Source organism: Electrophorus electricus, chromosome 11 (genome assembly GCF_041902795.1).
Source record: "Electrophorus electricus isolate QZ-2024a chromosome 11, ASM4190279v1, whole genome shotgun sequence".
Lineage (NCBI taxonomy): Eukaryota > Metazoa > Chordata > Actinopteri > Gymnotiformes > Gymnotidae > Electrophorus > Electrophorus electricus.
The window spans coordinates 4359820-4382513 of record NC_137507.1 but is presented as its reverse complement, the minus strand read 5'-3'; the positions used below and the strand labels follow the sequence as shown (position 1 = coordinate 4382513).

Sequence of the window (22694 nt, the reverse complement as noted above, 5' to 3'; positions counted from 1 at the left end):
CGCACTACTGCACCAGTAAGAGCCTGTTAATACTGTATCACAGTGTACAATATTATATCACAAACGCATCACAGTCGGACATTTAGAGATTTTAAACAGACAGACCTGTACAACTGTTAATACACTACTTTGCACGGTACACTGCAAGACACACGTGAATAATGCAGAACTACGCACTAAGCCCACTATTGTTAACTCTTACAGTTCAGTCAGTTTCAGTAGGATTTAAGACCAAAGCATTTGATGCTTACTTGTTCTTTGATCCTGTCCGCAAGGCTCATGATGGTGGATGCGTGATGGGGGTACTTCTGCTTCAGGTGCTCCAGAAAGGCCTCCCTCCTGCGCTCCGCGTTATGCGGCTGCATGACGAGCCTGTCCTGGCTGTTATGCTCCCCTCCTATTGCGTGTCTCCAGGGCAGCGTGCACAGTGACCAAGGATCTGATCGGATGCTCTCGGTTGTGTTGCTCGGCTTCTTCTCGAGGTGTTCAACATCCTCAGGAGAACACAGCCACTGGCCACTTTTCACTGTATCTTTGATCCCAATAATATACAAAACAAACAAACAAAGCCATACAGGAAAAGAGTTAGGATACAGACATGCACCAGGTGGCTGCTCAGGGTCCAAGACCTGCAATTAATTAGTATGATAAGCAACATAGTAACAGTAATGACCATCTGAAAGGTCAGCTGGCTGCTGGCCAACAGAGCAATTAAGGAGCCCATGACCAGGAGGCATTTGTGTCTCATAAACTACTTGTGCACTGAAGGAGCCAATCTGTGAGAGCCCCGTGTGATGGTTCCTTATTAGCACATGGCATGTTGCATACCGAGGTCCGAAATAAAGACTGAAGCGAATCGGATGTAATTATCACAAAGCTGCGTGCGTCACATGTGAAAATCAGAGGTCGCAGGGGTAGAGGCAGAAGGAACATACATATTTGTTTTGATGTGGCTAATGAGCCATTCCAGAACAATTCCCACTGCTTTTAGATTCCCCGCTGATGCAATATGCTCCACAGCATTCAAACACAAAAAGGCTGAAATAAACTTTGTATTAAAGTTTCGAGAACCAGCTTTTAACTGTGCATTGACAGGAGCAGTAAAATCAATAGATGTTTTTTCTGGCTTGACCAGTAATGCATAAATACCCTCATTAATACTCTCAAATACTCTCTGTTGTAGGTAATGGTCCATAAACAAAGCCTCCCATATTAACTTTGCCATTAAAATAATAATACTAAAACAACAAAAACTGTTTCCAGGTGTGAAATTCTACTCTCTTTTTCTACAGGGGCTGTGTGAGAGGTGCAGGCAGGGAGTGAGACCCAAGTGCTAGTTTGGAGTGTCTATATTCTCCAATGTAAACAAACAAAAGCACAGTGGCAAGCTAGCTAAATGAAAATGAAAAGTAAATTGCACTGGCAATAACACTCAAGGTGCTGGGACGCAGCAGAGCAGCAGTAACACTTTGGGTGTCATGAACATAGGCAGCGGGGAAACAATGTGCAACATTGGGCGAGAATTCCTGTGGGCTTACATAGAAGAGAAACAAAAAGGCAAACAAGGGACAGGTGAAAGCAATCAGTAACCAGGGGATTGGAAATGGGGAAGGTGTAGTGTGAACATACGGTTTGCTTCTTAATGTCTAGACATGATTTAACCCACTTTAAGAAGTGAGCCAGATGCATGCAATTGTTAGGCAAGGTGTGATATTGTTTCATTACTCCAAAAGGACATTCTGACAAACAGATAACATTTTGCAAATGTCTTTAAAATAACAGTATAAGACTTCAAAAGGTTTGCTATTAAATTCCTTTCAGAGACAGCAAGCAATAAGCCAGACTAGCCGTGGCATGTAGTCACTCCTTTGAGACAGTCAAGTACATGAAAGCTAAAGGACAACAGCACTAATCTCATCAATACTTGATCTGCCCTTAGACCTGAATGAGAGGCCAGTGACAATCACCTTATATGGTTTCTCATAAGGGGCAGTTTAGAAGGAAAATATCACTGTCTGCTTGTTCCTCATCAGCAGATAGAACTATAGGAGTGTTTAGTTCACCATCTGATAAAACCATTGGCACTTTTCTCCTCTTTTAGGAATACTTTAATATAGTTTTTTTTTTAGCATTGCTAACATTGAAAGGTTAATTGGAATCAGTTAGCATTATACTCCCTAAAATATTTTCAACATATTCTTTTAACTTGGTGTCAAGGGTGGGATGTGGGCTAGAAAAGAAGGGAGCTTGGTCTGCAATCATGTTTTTTTTTTTTTTTTCCCGTGGGTGTCATGAGATCCGAAAGTCTCCCTAAGCCTGTTTTTCACAAAAGACTTGAGTGCGCAGACCCAACGTGGTATGACAGATCCCATGTGAGACAGACAGTCGTGGGGTGGTAAGGACTTCTGGATGGCTTGTGTAAAGGATTACATTTTATGGCCTTCATCTCAATCCACAGCATAAGCTCTGATGATCTCTGTCTGAGGTCAGTGCCTGCTTGGATCCTGCAGGAGTCCTCTGATACTCTCTGATTTGAAGTCTGACAGACATAGCAGTCATAATTGGAGTAATGACAGGACATGTGTTTTAGATAGAGCAAGACAGTTCCTCTCCAGATATGTAAATCAGGACAGTGTGAGAAATACACAGTCTGAGAAAGGGCGAAAATAACAGTGAGAACGTGATCAGGCCGGAGGAATAGATAGAAAAAAAAGTTCCCAGTTCTTCAAAATGTGCTCTATTCTGGTGTTTCATTTTTCTCACATTCATTTAAAATATTCACTGGGAGAATGCATAATTCATCCAATACATTTATATTGTATTGCTTAATAAGGAACCTTGCCATACCATCAGCCCACTCTCACTGCTAACCTGATGGAGGAATGCCTCTGTGGTTTTACAGACTTGTGTAAAAGATGCCAATGGTTGTCTTGGTCATAGATAACTGATAATGGACTATCTGTTTGTCCACTGATTATGAATGCATGTGTGACTGTGGCCTCTAATGTGCCAGCTTCTATTGTCAGTCCAACAGAAATCATTATAAACAAACACACAGAGAGAAAATGGCACAGATGATAATAACCTAAACTATTTTGAGCCTCTGAAGGAACAGAGGCAGACAATGTGAAATGTGATGACAGTATAATTAACTATCTTTGTACTAAAGCAGACTGAGTGATAAAGTGCTAGCTTTCCTCCTGTCAGACTTGCGAACCAGGTGTGCTAAGAGAACGATCTTTTGATGGCAATATATCTCTGCTGTGCAGGTTGATGTAAAACTTCAAATTGATTTAAAGGCTAACCAAGTCTATTTATTTGCTTTTGATTTAAAGGCTAACCATGCCTCTTTTGCATTCTGCGTTCTGTATAGATGGTAATAGGTTTCCATTCTTTATGCTGATTAAGCAGGGGAAGAATTTTGGCTTTAGTGAATGTTAGAGCAAGCAAGTAGAGATGTCTGACTCATGTTCTCAGCGATGCATTTACCATTTGTTGATGCTAAATGATTTCACCAGAAATGCATGAGATTATGAAGGTGCAGATACAATTACTACGATACAGCTCTTTGCCTTTCACAGGCGCACAGCAGAAACCCCTTCCCCAATATTGCCCGATGGTAAAAAGGTGACTCTTTACAGCCTGGAATTAAAATGTATGTGTACTGTATGCATGTACATTGGTGATGCCTGTTTATTTGCTGCTGGGAAAAAAAAGCTTGCCTTTGGTCCTTATCGCTTTCCTTCTCTGGAAAAATCATGTTCTGGCAAGCCCTGTAGAGAAAACCCAGGCATTGTCCCCACAACTTATTTTCCATGAGCATGAGGTCAAGGAATGGGAAGGATATCCTCTGAGCTCCACACGGATATCATTAATGGACCCTTGGATGTCACTGACAAATGCAGATTATTTCCTTGAAACACAAGTTGCCTGTGTCACTGCACCCCATGATTTATATTAACAGAGCTAGGCTTACATGTAGTAAGATACAGTTTAATTAGTAGTAGTAGAAATAGTAATAATTATAAGTTTGGCTGTTTGTAGCTCAGAGTGCAGTGTGTGTGATCAATGCAGAATGCACACATTTCAGTTTTCACCAAGCTGAGAGGCGAAGAATGATTTCAAGCACCTGTATGCAACCAGTCTGAATATTGCTTATTGACTGGATGGCAAATGGTCACATGCCCTTCAGATGGGGCTCTAATCTCACCGCTTGTGCATCAGTAGAGAGGCAGATGAGAGCTTGATTGTCTCAGTGTCTGTCTTAGGCAGGATCATTAGTCGCAGATGAACGGAGTTCACTGCTGTATCTCCAGAGCTGAGGCACAGCAAAGGTAATCCTCTCATATAATGGGGATGAACTGCCCTGCCAGAGGCACCAGAGGGGGTACATAGCAGAGTGAGGCACCATAGTCTGGTGTGCTCCCCTCACAAAACACAAAAGCCAGCTTCTCCATCTTCCCTCTACCCCCCACTCACCCCCCACCCACAACCCTGACCACTCCCTGCCAACACGGGGCTGCTACAAATAGCTGTAATCATCTCATATCCACCATGACACTTGCCAAGCTGCTACATTTGAACATTAATACTTGATCATACTCCAGGAAATGAGGGGGTGTAGCCATGCTTTCTAATGAGAAACTGAAAGAAAGAGAAGGGGGAAAGAGAAAGGGTAAGAGAGAGAGAGAGAGAGAGAGAGAGAGAGAGAGAGAGAGAGAGAAGGAGAAAAACTATACAGTGAAACTATATGGCCATGGTCTCAATTAAAACAATTTTAATTCATTCTAATATAATTTGCATAGTGGGAAAATAATTCCACTTTGTAAAAGATTACCTAGCAAAAAATAAACTGGTTGGTTATACTTGCTATATGACATATATATTTGATATATCTGTTGTTAAAATGTAGCTGTTTTACTAACTACTCATGTTTTCTCTGGTCCTCTTACATATCAGCACCCTCTAGTGTTCAACAAATCCAAGATACTCTTACTTGTCCCTGAAAAAAGTTGAGCAGTACAAAACTCTACATGTAGCCAAATCTGCTGTTCCAAATCGGCCCTCTTCATTTTGGACTTAATTAGAAAATGGTCTGAAAATGCAGAGCCACAGCTTTCAGTATACATAGCCCCTGCCTGCATTGGCAGTGTTTATTAATATGCTGGGAGGGTTTGTAATGGTAGTATTTCTGTTGGCCCACACCAGCTTTGAGCACAGACAGGAATGTGCTTGCTTAGTGGGGTTTATTCATGACCTTGCCTTTCTTTTGTTAGCCATGGCACATTGTTGAAAGTGGCCATAAAAGCCACAGAAGGGCTTTATTAGCCAAAGACATCTATCGATGAACAGTACAAATTGGCCTCTATATTTAAACTTTTATAAGCATGCAGTTAACTGGAACCACACTGAATTGCTTTAATAAGGAAAGTGTTCATGGCTAAATTATGTGTGCAAAAGATCAGATCTTTATAACCTGCATCTCATGCTCCAATAAAATGGCCATTGGAGGGAAAAAGGACCCTATAAAAAACGCACTGAACATTATTGAACTGACAAGTCAAAGATGGCACTAGAGAGTGACAGTACCCCTTCTGAACGTGTGACTCCCGAACAGTAATGGAAGCAGATCCCAGACCGGCACCATTTGGCAGGATCTGGGGCACAGACAGTGATAGGTGAGGGAGGAGCCAGAATAGGAGTGTCCCTATGGAGTGGGGGAGAAGAGCCAGAAATAGTGCCCCCATCTGGGATGGGACGGTGGATAGGATAGGGCTGGACAGGACTTGGGGCTCTGCTATGGGACAGGCCATGGACCAGACTGGGGACCTGTCAGGGGACTGGGAGACAGGCTGGCAGCAGTTGGGCTCCCTAATGCAGGGTCCGGTGATGGAGGTGATGTCCTGGGAGCTGGGCGCAGCGTCTTTCTAAGAGCTGAGTGCAGGGGAGTCCTGGGAACTGGGTGCAGTGGAGAAGGCAGGGCCTTTCTGTGAGCTGGAGGAGGAGCCATTATAGAGCGCCATAGAGAGGACAGTGCCCTCTGGTGCGCAGAGTGTGCAGGACGCAGCTGGCCTGCATCCACAGAAGAAGTGCCTGCTGGTGAGCAGGGCATACAGGACACAGCTGGGCCTGCATGTGAAGGAGGAGCACCCTCTGGTGAGCAGCGTGCACAGTGGTCGTCCTCTGGCTCATCAGGTACACCAACCTCAGCGCACACAGTTGGAACAACTCCTGGGCACCTCCCTGGGCCAACAAGGGTGGTGGTCTAGAGGGAATTGGAGTGGACCCAGGAAGTCCTGACCCAGGAGCCCATAGCTCCCTGCCAAGAAATTCCAGGGGGGCCTCCCTCTTTTGGGCACAGGGAGAGCTGTGCCACCAGGACAGGAATGGCAGGAGGTTCTGGCCTGGGAGCAGGCTCGGGCTTGTTCTTCTTCTGGCATTAATCGTTTTGCTGGCTGGATGCGCTGGGAACCTCCACCTTGGGCCCACCGGACAGCCCACAGGAGGTGGGCAGTTCAGGCTGGGGACAGTCTCCACTCCAGGCTGTCCCCTCTTCTCCTGGAGAAGTAGATCCTGCCTTGAGCAGACCTTTCCATTAACGCAGACAGGTGTGCTGCAAGGTATGCCAACCAGCGATCTCCCCAGCTGCTGGTGTCCCTCCTGATGAGCTTGTCAAACAAATCTGCCAGACGATGAGCCAAGCACCGTTTAGCCTCGTGAGCCTGCTCGGTGTCATCAGGCAAGTCCATCCAGTACCAAGTCCCTTTAATAAGTCCCCTCAGCACTGCCTTCTCCTGGCAGTCATTGCAAGACTGGTTATTCTCAGAGGACGAGGTAGGATTCAAACACGAGTTGAGGCGTCAAGAAAACAAAACCGTTCAATGAAAAATAAATTAAAAAGATGTAAAAAAAAAAATTAAAAACCCACATGGAAAATTTGTCACAGGGACGTGTGAGTTGAGGAGGGGAGTGTGAAACCCTCAGGCTCTAAAGCTCATCTGCTTCACTGAGACTGTGAAAAGTTATGAAAGTTACAGATAGTTCATTGGTCACTACAGCACAGTTATTGGAAATGCAATGCCCATGAACCTAAAACATAGAAAACTACTTAATGATGATTTGTTTATGTTAACAAAACAATAGTCCAATACCTGCACTGCTTAAATGGTATATATATGTAATGTTTTCATGTGACCTGAATGAGGAGGTCAAAAAACAATAGTGAAAGATGAATAGACAATAATCAATAGGTTACACTATATACTCACTTGAGTGTGTGGAGGGCTCCAGGATGTTCCCTTAGCCTGGCAACTCAGAGCAGGCCAGGAGACAACAGTTAACAGCAGCCAAGAGGAAACCTCTACAAGCATAGATCCCTTCTGGCCACAGCCTCCTAGATTTAGCCTAGCTTCACTATAGTCTCCCACTTGTGTGACCTATATGTACAATACACTCCTGTAGGAAAATAACCCAAACTAATGTCTTAGGTCAAAGTGCAGCCTTGATGTTTTGTTGTGCTTAATGATTTTTATTACTCTAGGTGTTTGAAAGTACTTGGGCAGAAAAAGGTCTTGGAAGACATTTGGTGACATTTGTACTGACACAGACCATGTTACAGATCACTCACATCACATCACATCACATCACATCACATCACATCTACAGTGCAGGACAAAAAAAAAAGATTCAATGTTCCTAACAACAAATAATTGGTCAGAAAACCAACAAGAACAAAAAAAAAAAGCACCCCTGAAACCTATGCCACCATTTGCTCAACACTGCAGTGAACTGATGGGGGGAAGCTGGAAATAGGGAAATTCATTTACATAGTCCTCTTGTAAAATAAAGATAAAATCATGAAAAATGTAAATATTTTTCCATAACATTCAATTATTGGATGTTCAAAATCAAGTGATAAAAATAAGGCATCCTCACACACACACAATCACACACACACACACAATCTCACACACACACACACACACACACACACACGCACACACACACACACACGCACACACACACATGCTACATGAGGTACATTCTTCAGAATTAACACAGGTTCATTTCTTGTACACATCACTGGTGAAAAACTATAGTCTATACTCACTTTGTTTGAAGTGAATTAAAAATATCATTCTAACTTTTGGAACTCATTTGAGTTTCTTGATGGAGTTTGTTCTTGAAATATACTAGATTCACTAAGAGTCATTAATTGACTGTAGTGACAGTTTAATGAAATTAAGTATTATGGGCCTGTATGTTTGTGTGCGTGCGTATGTGTGTATGTATGTATTCAGCTTAAGTACCAGTATTTTTAATTAATTAATTGATTATTATTGATTATTCAGTAACTACTGTGAATCGATCAGTAACTGCATTGAAAGTAATGTTAGGTAATGAGTGAGGAATGAGTCTGGACTCATTTTCAAGAATTTCCAGGCTTCCTTTTTCTGACTTTACTGTTGAAAACAAAACCAAGTATGACCAATGTTTTTCTCACATGCAGCAATATTGCCTTAATATTTTCAAGGAATTGTTAGAACATGACTTGCTAAATTTTGTGTTACCTGAATGAATAAAATGCAGTGAATTCTGACTTGGCCAGATTTAAGTATGGTTGTGGTATGTTTCAAGTATTTCAGTGATTGTGCCATGTCAAAAACTCTGCTCACCCGCAAATACAAAATTCCAAATCATAATACACTCCACAATCCAGTATCAGTTGATGCCAACTCATATACACATGCTCTAAGTATATCCAAGCAGTCATGAAATGTAATTATTATAAATGACCGATTTCTATGCATAGAAAAATATCAGGATTAATTGGAATGTAGACTCCTCCACAACAGTTGCTGATGAATTATCTTCATGAAAGGTAATTAACAAAAAGGATGACTTTTCAGTGTACGATTCCCAGCCTTCCCGCACCCATGTTCAGTACTAATAACACCCAGGCTCATGGGAGGTTTGGACAGCCCCTTGCCAGCACCAATTTAGCAGACCCCCAGCAGGACAATCAAGACCCATCAGGCAGCAATATTTTACAGCCCGTCTAGCAGGCCCATCTACAATACCGGAATTCTTAATGCAGACAACAAAAGAGAGGCTTAGATCAAGGGATGGAAAAAGTATTTTAACACTATACTCTTACTGTAGAATGAGACTACCTCATTGCAGTATATATGCAGATACTTGCTTAAAAAATTATGAGTTAGCATACAGATTGTATGCCCATTGCAAACTGATTCTGGATCGCCACCTGTGCAAAAGTTTAGTTATAAATAACAATATCGTGCAGAACCGATGAATAAAACATGCATATTGGGTATGTATAACTATGCATAACTTTTAACCACTGTCAAAATCACTGTCATGGTGTCCCGATCATAATGCACAGCATCAGTTATTTCTCGAAAGCAGGCTGTCTGTCTTATATGCTATGGAGGTGAATGCTGTATTTTTGTGTTCCAGCTGTGGCAGGGTATTTAGGCAACAGAGCTAGACTCCAAGTTGGCGAGCCATACTGCTACAACTGTAGTCCCGTCATGTCCAATCAGAGCCTTCGTGTGCATTGGGAAAAGCATGTAAAGGTCTGCTGAGCTGTCCTGGAACATAAACATTATTTTACAGATACCGGATCCACGCAAGTAAGCACAGAAGGGCGGGAATGCAAGGCTCGAACTCCAGATCTCGTCAACAAAAGTCATACAAGCTGGAAAACAAACATTGTTCTGGGAAACTACATCCTCGGGAGTGCTCTGAAAATCCACAAAGCTAGATCTTTCCGAGAGTTATTTCCTTTTACAGGATGCAGCACATGACCTTAATGGCGATGCCTGTGTTTTATTGCTAATACTGGACCAGTCTGCTTGGTGGTTTGTACATAGCTCAAATGAGACAGTGAACATATACAGAAACAGAAGATGGTGTCTATAAACTGCAAATAAAGTGGCACATTTTATTCTACTGTTGTTTGAATGACAAACCAAATGTATACAAAGGTTTGAGGTGTGGTTTAGTTATTCAGTCATATGGGCCCCCAAGTCTGCTGAAATATGCCACTTTCCCAAATGCAGTGAGCTCAGGCATTTCCGGAATTTATTGGCAAATAATGTGGTAACTGCACAGAAAATCCTGTAATCCAAAACCGGAGCGCTCAACTATGGCTTTAGTTGCCCACTTCGGAAAAAAGATATTTAAACATTAGATACTTACAGTGGGGTGTATTTTTATTCTAAAAACATTCTAAGTTAATCAAAGAACAAGATCATTATCCATTATTTTTCAATCCTATTCTATGAAGAGCTCTTTGTGTGATGCAAACCAACTTCATAAAGTTGCATTAAATCTCTCTAAAGTTACTGTTTTCTTTTAAAATGTATCTTATTTCTGATTACGTGAGGTCATGTCTATGGTCTTAAGCAAAGTTCAAGCTTACATCCTAACAGTGCTCCTCAAAATAATTTAATCTGTAACACATATCTCATGTGTCCTACCGTGCTCTGCTTACTTCTAATGCAAAATGTGGTCATGCTAAAAGAAAAGGCTGCAATACAAAGATTTTTCAGTGTAAAAATGACATTCACTTTGCTATGAAAGCAGAGAACCTTGTAAAAGCAGATCAAACAAGCACAAAGTCTAAATAAATCTAAATAATTAGTCATTGTAACTGCCAAATCGCTAAAATCTTTACAAGAACAGATTCACAGCTTCAGTGCAACAAAACATAACTAATCTGTGCAAAATACATGGGGCTAAAATGAAAACCATTCACTTTGCAGCTGTTTTTCCCTCCTACTCAGATCCAATTTGCACCAATTTATTCTTCCAAAGAAAAAGACTCACCGTTTTGCACTTTCCTTTTTTACTTGCAGGATCGTCCTATCCTTTTACCCAGTCCTACTAATCCTACTAAAGAGCTGTTTGAGATAGAACCTGTCGTCTATCCAGAACTCACACTACTATTAGTGCCCATTATACAAACCACTCCCTAGCAGAGCAAATGTTTATATGTTAGCGTGAAGGTCTGTTGGTGTGAGAGCCTTTCATTTAGAGGAAGCTCTATTGTATGGCTAATGGTGTTCTCTTTTCAGAAGCATGACCTCAACACTGTAAAAGCTAGGAAGGGAAAAGGTGAGTAAGATCACTGACTGTCTGTGTGTGTGTGTTTGTATGTGTGTGTGTGTTTGTTTGGGAAATACGTTGCTATGTAGGTGACTTCCTGCTCAAGCCACAGGAGACTGCAAAGGATGAGTGACCTTCTCTCCAAAGTTGACCTCACTCAACTTTTAAGCAGTGGGGGTCAGATTTTCATCAACAGACACTGCTTGTGATCTGGGACACCCAACACCCTAGCCTCAACACGCAGATGACACAAAGAGCTTGGAGTGGTGATGTTTATGCCTTCTTGCTCTTTTCAGCTCACTGGAATGGATATGTATCCTTAAATATGGATTTTGAATTTATTTTACTTATTTTGACAAAACAGGATGGTGAAATATGAAACACCATGGTATGCCACACATTCACTAAATTTATCCTCCATTATTTATTTACTTAGGTAATGTTTCTAGCACCTGCCCATTGTTTGGGGGAACTGCTGTGTGCTCTGTGGAAGGATTAATGGCTCTTTTCCTACACCTCCCTCTTCCTTCTCTGCTTAAAAAACAGCAGATTTCCACATCCATCCACATGAGCGACATAACTATTATTATTGTTGTTGTTTTATTTTGTTAGCAGTTTAGAACTCTTGACACCAATATATACATATTTAAAAGGCATGGGGAATGCAAATTGGAATGCAAAATGAACACAGCATTAATGTGGTACCCTGTTTATATCATGTGGTACCCTGGTGTTCCAGAGGTTCTGATGTTTGATTTATGAGCCACCGCCAGGAGACACGAACCCCATCCTCATGCACCTCATGAAACGTCTAACTCGTTAAAGGTGCAGCGGGAATCGCGTGTCACCTCAGATTTTTCCACCTCTGCAGGCACACTCTTAAATGCATAATACACCATAATACACAAGAAAAACTGATGCCTGCATTGCTACTGCTACACAAGAAATATAACTCTCTCTAACATACAGCTTAACTGAAGACCGTAACGAAACAAAATGTTTTCAAAAGACTATGTAAAATGTGTATAACCTTGAATTTAGCTGGGAGCAGGTCCCACCCTGCGTCCCAACCATGGAAGGCATTTAGAAGAGACTGAGGGGTGTGCGATAGTGAAAGTTGCAATGAACATCCCATTGGGCAAAGCTGACATTTTGTATGAAAAAATCCCCGAAAGAAGTGTTATTTTTAGTGAATTCCTTTGCATCACCTTCAGTAATGTCATGGTAGGCCAGTCGTCAAGCAGAAGGGACACACCCACTCATTCACTCACACACACACACCGCCTGCCACGGTCCCAATCACCGACCATTTTGAATGAGAACACCTGTTCCTCATTTCTTTCCCTTTTGTTTTCTCTTATATAAGCCCACAGGTTCCTACCGCCTGCCAGTCTGCACTGAACCGCCTTTGGTATCTGGATCCTATGCAAGTTGTTTTACTTCACTGTACTTCTCTTTGTTTGTATTTTCTTACTGCTGCCTTGCAGCTCACTTATTTTTGCGACTCTTTAAATTTTCTCTCGCCTCTCCCTCTCTCTCACAAGTAACACATACAAGTTCTTTATTATCATCTTGCCAATATCAAACAAAGACATTAGCGGAGTAATGCATAAAGTATAAGAAAAAAATCACCTCAGGCTATGCTGTAATCACAGCATGGTTACTGTTTACTTTTTTTTTCAAAATATATTTGTAAATGTGATGAAACACAGGAAGCCAGCTTCTGAAAAGCCAGTTTATACACAATGACAAGATCTGTAATCCCTAAGTCAAAATCTTTTTACAGACCAGTTGTACAATTTATGTCTTTTCTTTACCTCTACGACTGTAAACTCCTGATGAGAAGAGATTTAAGAAATTTAGAAGCAAGAATGAAATAAACACAGGTCAAAGAAGTAGTCCACATCTGGTCTCTGTGAAACTCAACGTAACTAGCTACATCACCAATCACTAGCTCTGCATTTATAAGACTGAAAAGAGCTACTGTACTTCGTGCACAGCCCTGCCTATGAAGTATTGTCTTTCAGTCACCTGCAGTAGCCGTAGCATGCAGACAGTAAAACTGCCACTGTTTAATATCAACCATTCACAAGTCATATAAACCTAGTTTCCAAAGTACCCTGTAGTAATTTACCACTAGTGATTTTACCACAGGTGCAAACGTTTACTTCCCCAAACCACTTTTTTAAATCCACATTTCACATTTAAGGTCTCTGAGGTGGCAGTGGACATGGGAGGGGCTGAATACAGTGCAGGGGCACACAGCTGTGAGGTAAACTGTGCAGAATGGCCTGACAAAGTTGAGCTGATGGATCTGGTTCACTCGCGCCCTGGAGCAAGGGTCTCGGGTCTGTTATGCTGCGATGGTTAACTATGTAAAACGTGAAAGCGGAATGCAAAAAACTCATTACAGTAGGTAAGTACTCCTACCTTTCACAGTGGTTTTATTAGTGTTTTATTGTGTTCTATGGTTTGAGAAGAGCCATATGGTTTGGTTGGACAAGCCTACGGATCCAGGGGCCCTAAAACCTGGATGTTTTTGCCATTTTCCCCTATTCTCCAGTATGCCTAATCTGCTAATGGCCAAGCTCTTTGTGAGTTAAAACAGGTGTGTGAGGAAAGCACAAGAAAACACAAACAAGGATTGTACTGTAGGAGCCACAACTGGGACGGAATACATCTGGCCCAGAATGGAAAGTGGCAAGTGAATGATGTGCTGAGCTTGCAGGCAAGCAACACCATCGCCAAATGTGTAGTTTATGTCATATTTACCTACTATAAGTCAAAATAAAGTGACAATTTTTTCTTTGCCTGCTTCTCCTAACTGGGGATGGGAAATGATCATTAAACTTGGAGCTGTCCTTGCAAGGAGAACATTCATGAATATTTATGATAGATTCACATAAATATAGAAATAGTTATGTCTTATGTGTTTTTTTGCTTTTCAAGCTCTCAGTGTTGAGTGCACAGTTTGAGGAACAATGTTTAAATGCATTGTGACATGTCTGAAAGACAAGAGTCATAAGGGGTGTCCTTCATGACAATAGGTTTATGAGCATGTTGGAGTTTTGATTTAGACAAAATCTGAGAAACATTTGATTTTTTATAGGTGTATGGTCAGACCCATCTAACCCCTCAGAGAAGGGGTAAAAAAAAGTGGGTGGAAAAAATATGAAAATATTGCATAAATAAGACAAAACAAAAACATCAATCTATTCACGTAGGCTACTTTACATATTCTTGGTTACTATAGGACGCATTTCTGTTGGAGAGAGGAGCAATTCAGAACTGCTCATTGGTATGTCTTCTGCAGAGACATGCAGCTGTGTACATGCTTACCTGCCCCTTCTGGGGATAGTTTGAAGGGCTCTGTAATGTACCCTCTGTTATTAGAAAAAACACAGGAATTCTGACCAATGAAATTTATGATTTTCCTTGAGGTTTCTTTAGGATTTGAAAGACAGAAACATCACGGTAGTATGCTTTCCCAACGAGTAAATCAGAACAGTAAATCGGTCCAAAAGGCAAGTCCATTAAGCAAGATCACAAATACATTGCACAAATTAACATTCAAAAAAACATGGAAACAAACTTGAGCTACCCCCTTTGTGAGTGACCTCAAATGCAGCATTTTTGAAAATGCTAATGTTAATAATTACTTAGTGTTTCTGTGCTGTGAGTACTCACTGCTGTGAGCAGTTTTTACAAATGTAGTGTTTTTTCAGTGCTTTGTTTTCTGAAATGTGTTTTTTAATGTATTTGTGTGGTCGGCCTTAATGCAGTTGTGCTCTCGCTTAATGCACTTGTGTTCTCAGCTTTTGTTTGCTTTGTAGATGGCTTTGTGATTCGAATCTCCAGGCCTCTATCACACTGCTGCTCAGCTGGAGACAGATGTAGGCAAATTACACAGACATAAGAAAACAGAAACAGCGCCAAAGTGTAACATTTAGAGTATGTGAGTACTTTCAATTTAAAACTCAAAATACATGACATAGCACTGTTTTCTGGTCTATCAAGCTGATGCAATGAATATGACACAAAGCTGCAAATGCTTTAGTTTATGCAGTAATGATGAGCACACATTATACAGACTGCTGCCCTTTGCACACCCTGGAGGGCTGTAGTTTCCCCAGCTCAAACCACTCATGCTCTGCAGCAGGATTTCAGCAGGACAGCACTTAAGACAGTTGATGACAAATCACAAATGCTACTTTGATGTAGAAAAACAAAAATGGAAAACAACAAAAAAAGGACTGCTCAGTCATTTTTTCATATACTACATGGCATTGTAAGGAGACTGAAGGTCTGAATTTAAACGTTCTATATGTGTTTACAGCATTTCAAATCTGACTTATTGCCTTCTTCACTATCCAACGGTAAAATCACGCCAGCAGTGTGGTCACTGTGGCTGCCTATCGGCCTTGGACTGTGGCGCAGATAGTAGACTGTGGTTGTCTCGCTTCATAGCAGAGGTTCTAATTAGCCAGCTATAGGCCTGTGTGCTAGACATGCGAACCGCACAGTCACCCCAGCAGGGCTAGGTATGTAAGCTTGGTATTGGGCTGCGACTTCGACCCACAGCTGCACACATATGCACATGCTCCTGGAACATCCTCACTCCAGTCCTCCCTCCTTCCCTCCCTCCATCTCTCCTTATGTCTACTCAGTAATGGTGCAATATTTCTGTGTAATGAGAACAGATAAGAAAGCTGTCTCTGTCTGTCTCTGGCAATGATTAGATCACCACACCACATCTCCTCTGCCAGTAGCAACACTTGAAGTGCATGCATGAGACATTCCTGAAGATGACACCATCTGGAACTGGAGATACTGCTTTATACACTGGAGTCATCCAAACCAAATTTGCTGTCAGTGCACCAAAAGCATAGAATGTAATATTATTCTAGCTAAAGATGATGACATGCTGCATTTTTAACATCACACTAATTTATTTATGTTTTTTCCATAGTAGGTTCTTCTTTGGTACTGATCTTTATGGTCTTTATGCCAGTTTGAATAAACAAAAGAAATATTAATAATTAAATATTAATACTAAACCTGAAATATACAATGAATCTAACAACCATTAGCACATTAGCCATTAGCTCAAGAATTATATTGTTCCAAGTTCTGACCTCTAGAGATACCACCTACATGCAATACTGCATTCCTCCTGAATTGCCTGCGTGGAGCTCCATGGGCACAGCAAAGAGAAGATGGTGATCGCTCTGCCTAATCTCCACCTGCTTGTTACACACTCTAACTGCTAAGGTCAAGATGCCAGGGCAAAAAGGTTTTGCTGTGTGAACCCATTCCTGAGGATTAGGGTCCTTGTTTTAATGGCAATGGAGTTAAGCCAGTACTTTATTGGCTAATGACAAACAAAAGCTAGCAGGGATCAATTATCATGACTTAGCTCATATAAGAGAAGTGGTATTATTATCACTTTTAGCATTTTCTGGGTGATGCAGTCCTCTAAAGCAGTTTTTTTTTAAATCAGTGCTCAGGACCCACCAGGTGGTCCACATGTTTGTGCTAATCTTGCTCCCAGTACATTTTCAGTGTTTTTGTTTCAAGAGTGTTGATAGCTAGGAAAGAGCAATAATGTGGACTGAGTGGTGAATCCTGAGGAATGCATTGAAAAACACCTCTCAAAATGAGCATGAACACATGGCTAGAACGATTATCTGAATATCAGATCAGTAGTAGCTTTAGTGGTTCCAGAGAACAAAGCTTCTTTGTGATATACAGGGAAGTCTTATGAGTGCTTACCTGGGATCAGTTTGTTCCTTTCAAGTCCTAATGTATATAATTATTTGTACACAGTGAGCTGATCATAGGTCAATAATGTTCCTCTAAGATGTGAAATTTTCCACTGGTCCAGCTTTTTGCTTTCTCTACTGACCCATGTCACCATATTATTAAAACTATAGGGAGCAGGGCTCTGGTGATTCTCTTAGACAAGGCTCTGGTCACTGCTCGCAACAACCAGGCTGAGGGAACTGTATCAGACAAGGACACGATCTGGAGATCTGCTGTCTGTACAGGTTTGCTATGTTCACTACTGAACTATTCCTGACTTGAAGACATGGCCCTGCGTTTGTCAGGGTTGCTCGCGGCAACCCAGGCTCGGAACTGGGATGGAAGATGCTTTACATCTTTACAGAGAGGAGGGAGTGTGAACTTTGGCAGCTGTTGGAAGGAAGATGTGTCTGCTGCTGTTGATGCTCTGAGCACACGTGTGGCATGGAACGTGGGGAACAGGAAGGCAAGCAAATGTGAGAGCCTGGGTGGCTTAGGGGGCAGCGGGTTGAAGGGACTGGAACAGAGCAGGCATACGCGTCCTGCATGAAATCACGCAGCTGACAGACTAAATCATTGCTTTTGGATCTTAATTGTGAGACTGGGACACTGCCTTGCGGGTTACTGTGGGGGAAAATTTACACAAGCCACGAAAGAAAAAATGACCCAATGTATAAAAAATTTGAGATTTAGAGGCCAGAAGAAGTCTGGACCTTTATTAACAGTGCAGACTTAAATAATTGGACAGTGACAATTTATGTTGTTTTGCCTCTGTGTTCCAGCATATTTAAATAAAACAAGGAATAACGTGCATATGATTATTTTTTATTAGAGGATACGTATTGCTATCATGGTGAACCACATAGGCACAATTATCTTATACTATCTTAGCACTTTTTATAGATAGTCCTCCCATTTCAAGGAACCAAGTAGTTGTATCATTTAGCATTAAATGACATAATATTCAATAAAACTGTCAGGTTTAGGCAACTGTTGGTTTCCTGAAGTCTGTGGCTATTAATATAACTAGACACTGGAGGTGTTTTTCCAGGCCTTTAATGCAGCAATTATCAGTTTCTGATTATTTCTGGAGCTTTTCATCTTCAGTGCTGTCTTAGGTAAGTGAATTCCAAATGCATAAAACAATCTCAAACAAACTAGACATTTTATTTGGTATCTTGTGCATAAAGTCATTATGCAAGGACACATAGCCACCCAAAAAACATCTGCGCAGCCACAGTGACGTCCAAGTCCCCTGAAATTAGGGACCAAATAAAAGGTCTCTTATTCGTTCTTGGTTCAACCAACATACAGACAAATAATATCAAATGAAAACTGACATTCTTTACTTTAACCACAGAGTCATTGTTTAATGTCACTCTCCAATTACTTATAGACTACAAATAAAAGGTTTTTAAAAATGCATTACGCATATTCTGACCTTGAAATCTTATGCTTTGGCTGTTTTTTCCCTTCTTGCTCCATAGCAGACTTCCCCAGAGGGCTTAACAGAGGTCATTTTCTCTGCATGCAGGCAGTGAGGGACAGAGTGGACCAGTCGGGGTGCTGAACGGATAAAGAGGTAAATTATCTCCAGCACAGCAGACCGATCGCCGCCTCCATCCAGCCCCTACCTCGTTACGATTAACATCACCTGCGTTTGAAACATATTTCTCATTCCTCTCCCCAAAATAGCATGTGGCCAAGGGCCGCAGTTTGACGGATGATTCATTTGATTTTATCAGCAGCACCAGTGCAGCAAAGTGTAGTGGCGCATGACTCTGATGCAACTGCCTTTGCAGGGACCCCCACACGGCCCACATCCCACACAGCTGCCCACGGCCATTCAGTCCTGTAGAGGGAGTGGGCCTGCTCTGTCTTGCACACACAGTGAAACACAACATCCAGCTGACAGGAGGACAAGAAGAGCAAAAAGGTGGAAGGCACAGTGTATAGGAGCAGTAAGAAGCAGGTTACTACTACAAGGCTAATGCCATGGGATGATTATAAGGTTCATTACCTTCCTGATATGACCTGTTAAGAAGTGGCAGAAGGTATAGCCTATCAGTGCGCAGTGAGAAAAGTAAAATCACATGAACTACATTTACAATAACAATAACACCAAAACTGTCCTGTGCTTGTGGTTACTTATTCCTACCTCTCTTTCAAAAGAAAGAGTTAATTTTTCATATAAACTTCTTTCATGTTCACTGAATTGGAAAAAGATGACTAATATACTGCAACAGGAACTATCCTGCATATGTGTCTGCTTGTGTGTGTATTTTATGCAGTCTGGACTTTGTTGCATGTTGTATATGCATTAATAGCATCAGCAGAGTGCTGGTTTGGAGATAAAAAAATGCAAAGGTAATGTCTGCTTTCAAAAAAGACATAGGAGTCGGGTTTTATAAATAGGCAGCCTTGGGTGTAGCTCATCAAGGCAGCTGAAGGCTCAAGCAGACCACGCAGGACTTTCTGAAAGCTCCCTCTCAGGGCGCCACTCAGAGAGTCGCAGGCTGAGGACAGCTCAAAAAGCCTTGGATCCTTTGTTGGTGGAAATGTCACTTATCAGCGCACAGCGTGGCGGGACTTGGTGACGTGTCTGGGTTGAAGCTCTGCCTCTACAGAAATGCCACATGAGGGGTGGCCCACGACTGCCGCTTTAAGTCAGTGCTTCGGGCCGAGTCCACTTCATGTCTGGCACCCGGCTAACAGAGTGTGAAGTCACCCAGGAAAAATTACCTTCGTGAGAGCTACTTAACCACAAAGAAAATGGACCTACATTATCTTAGAAAAGGGCATCTGTACAAGTTATTGCTATCTAGTATTCACATTTGATTTTGTTTTCCTTTTTTATAATGCTTTCAGTGTTTGCCAGCTTAACTGTCTTTAACATTTAAACATTTAAAATATTTTGAGTTACCGCTTAGTTTTACAGTTTGTGTTATGTGAGTAATATGGTAGCTCACACATGGATTCAGGAGAGAGGAGAGGACCTTGCGGCTTCTAAACTGACATCATTCGAGCAGGGACACACTTTTCAAGCTTGTTTAAATAAACCGACTGTCAAAGATTTAAGTGAGCCTCAATATCAGCTGCCATCCATCATACTCTCAATAACTCCCTTCCACACATCACTTCCCAGAGCCTTTTTATGCTGAGTATGGATAGTGAAACAAATGGGTCATGTGTACTGGCATCTTTCTAAGTGAGTCACATTAGATGGGAATATTTGTTAAATCTATAAATATGGTCATATTTTACATTTATAGAATTTGGCAGATGCTGATATCCTGAGCAGCTTGCAGAAGTTTGGAACATACAGAATAAATATAAACATAAATGAAGAAGTCCCCAAAGTCACAGTTCACAGACTAATCAAGATGACTTGTCACCTGCAATACACTGCCCCCTTGTGTTGCTTCTACTTAGATAGCTAAAGTACCCATAAAATCAGATCAGACAATGAAACAAACACCTTTACTCACCCACTGGGAGTGATTGGGGATGCGGCAGCTAATAAGTATTTCTCTGCACTCTGTGTTTATCAGGTCTGATCGCCTCTGAGGATCAGGGCATGGTGGGTGGATACAAATGCAGGGGAAGAGAATGCATCTGATCAGCAAAAAGAGACACAGCCCCACTGATCCGCTCCATACAGATCTGGCATCAGTGGAACAGTGTGGGAGCATGTACATGTGCCAGTGTCAGGATTGCCACACAATAGCCTGGCCAACGTGCCCTGGATGGCATCATCTAAGTCCGCGGTAATGCTGAGAGAATGCAGGACTTTGTGAGGGAAAACACTTTTGTACCAGGCCAGAGATTTTGAACGCAGCCGAAAAGCGCTGTTAGTAGTAGCTGTTAGTCGCAATTATCCAGCCAAACAGCAGAATGACCTCCACTGAATAAAGACCCAAGACATTTGTATAACTACAAAAAATGCAGAGAAGACCAATTCACATAGTCCTTCATTTATGAACGACATGAGGGAGGATGGACCACTTAAAAGTTTATTACAATTTTCAGTGGTAAACTGTATTTAGACTGCAGAAGGGTGCCCACCTACCTTGGATGGTGAGCATGTTCAAGGCATGCTCCTGGGCATTTGAGGGTGGTGGCCTGTGCTCTTGGTGTGGCCTGGGTCTCACCAGGTTGCCTTCGCTGCCGGCCCTCATGAGCCTCTCCCCAACGATGAGCATCCGGGAGCGGTCACCAGGGGACTCCTTCTGCTTCGAGGGCCTGACCAGCCGCGACGGCTTGGACATCGTTCCGAGTCTTCCAGAAAGTGTGCACTTGTTTGGGTCTCTTCTTTCTAGGGATGCCTACAACCGCAAAAACCGCTCGGCCCTTCTGCCTCAGCGAGCAGCCTAAAGCAAGAGCTGCTGCCTTCCCAGAAGGAATTGCATCACACTTGGGGTTTGAGGGTGGCCACCATGCACCATGCGAGGTTTGCCAGCTACGCAGGCTTGTATGTATCTGCCCAGCAAGTCACAGAAGTGAAGCTGCAGCAGAAAGCAGTATTCCTCACTCCCACACCTTTCACAAGGAGGGACAAACAGAGCCGGACACTCAGGTTTTGAGCTGCAAGGTAACCTCCCAATTCCCTGCACAGAACTACATGCAACTCTGTTCAGCAGAAATGCTGCAATTTCCCTCTGCCACACAGAGAGAGGTCACAAACACACAAACACACACACACACACACACAGTGCTGAGTTTGCTCTCCATTACTCTGTACTATTGGCTCCCATACCCTACCTTTCTGTCTCTCCCCAATCACCTGCCACGCTGGGCAGAAACAATGCTCCTAACGATCCGGAGAGAGTTGGGGATCAGAGCCCTGACCCACTCGCTTCAGCGACGCGCTGCAACTAAAACACGGCGCTAATCTCCGGGTTGAGGCTGCCCACAAATTTACCACCGCAAGATGCCAAAGTCAACTGCTGCGATCGGGCTCCGGAGGTGATGCGGTGCTGAGCCTCGTGCACAGTCAGAGAAAGCGAGGTGCAAGCAAGAGCAAGAGAGAGAGCGAGTTAGGTGAGAGAAAGTGGGAGATTTACTCCCATGTGCTGTACTGTGATAGGCTGCCTGCGGTTAAGCTTGCACCCCAAGCCGTAGTACGTCATCCCGAGGAGAGAGTACAGTGCTTCGGAGTTGAGCATCGCAAATAGTGAGGCGCTCACACAAGGTGCATCGTCCACAGAAGCGCGGTGAGTGACAAAGTGCAAAGTGCTGTACCGCTGGGCGACAGCTAGTGCAGCAAGCTGATCCATGCGTCAGGTTTACACACAGAGGCACGAAGACTCTGCTCCTCTGGGAAAAAACATTATCTGGGAAATATTAATGCCAAAGAGAATGCACATGAAGACAATGATTATGCCACCTTACTCAGAAGAAAAGACTAATCAGAAGAAAATACTATATTGTATTGTAGACTAGTGTATTGGCTTTTGGGGTGGGGGGTGGGGATTTGAAATCATGCTGACACCATAAGGTCCGCATGAAGACAGAAGATTGACAGAAGTGTTTACATCTGACAGAGTACAAGACACAAAAGGAGAGAAGGCAGAAGCAGGAGCAAAGAAACACAAGAAAAGCCTGTGTGTGATCCAGTAATTCATTAGCAATTTATCTATTCATTTATTTATATTGTTGTGCATCTCTCCATTTTAGTGCACAATCTATTGTGCAATTCCCTGTACTTGTGTGCACAAGTGACAAAGGTGCTAAAAATAGTGAACAGCCACAGCTTGCAACGA

General features: G+C 42.4%; 1 protein-coding gene and 1 long non-coding RNA gene across 7 annotated transcripts in view; both read right to left on the bottom strand.

Moving 5' to 3' along the window:
* si:ch211-207d6.2 (sickle tail protein homolog) overlaps positions 1 to 22235 on the bottom strand; it is a 48633-nt gene extending 26398 nt beyond the window's left edge. For 2 of the 6 annotated variants that reach the window (XM_027001245.3, XM_081723028.1), the window contains exons 1-2: positions 21002 to 22235; positions 252 to 532 (exon numbers count right to left, since the gene is read on the bottom strand). In XM_027001245.3, coding sequence (XP_026857046.3) covers positions 252 to 532; positions 21002 to 21200 — 480 coding nt within the window. In that variant the 5' untranslated portion in view covers positions 21201 to 22235. Of the gene's footprint in view, positions 1 to 251; positions 533 to 10851; positions 11064 to 21001 lie in introns of those variants that run through there. The other 4 variants (XM_081723027.1, XM_027001246.3, XM_027001249.3 and 1 more) reach the window with 3 other exon arrangements.
* On the bottom strand, positions 17854 to 18794 carry LOC145659796 (uncharacterized). The gene is made up of 3 exons (XR_014125935.1): positions 18587 to 18794; positions 18374 to 18498; positions 17854 to 18187 (listed from the first exon to the last, which is right to left on the bottom strand). It is a non-coding gene; the product is annotated as an uncharacterized LOC145659796 (long non-coding RNA).
* Positions 22236 to 22694: the final 459 nt, after the last annotated feature.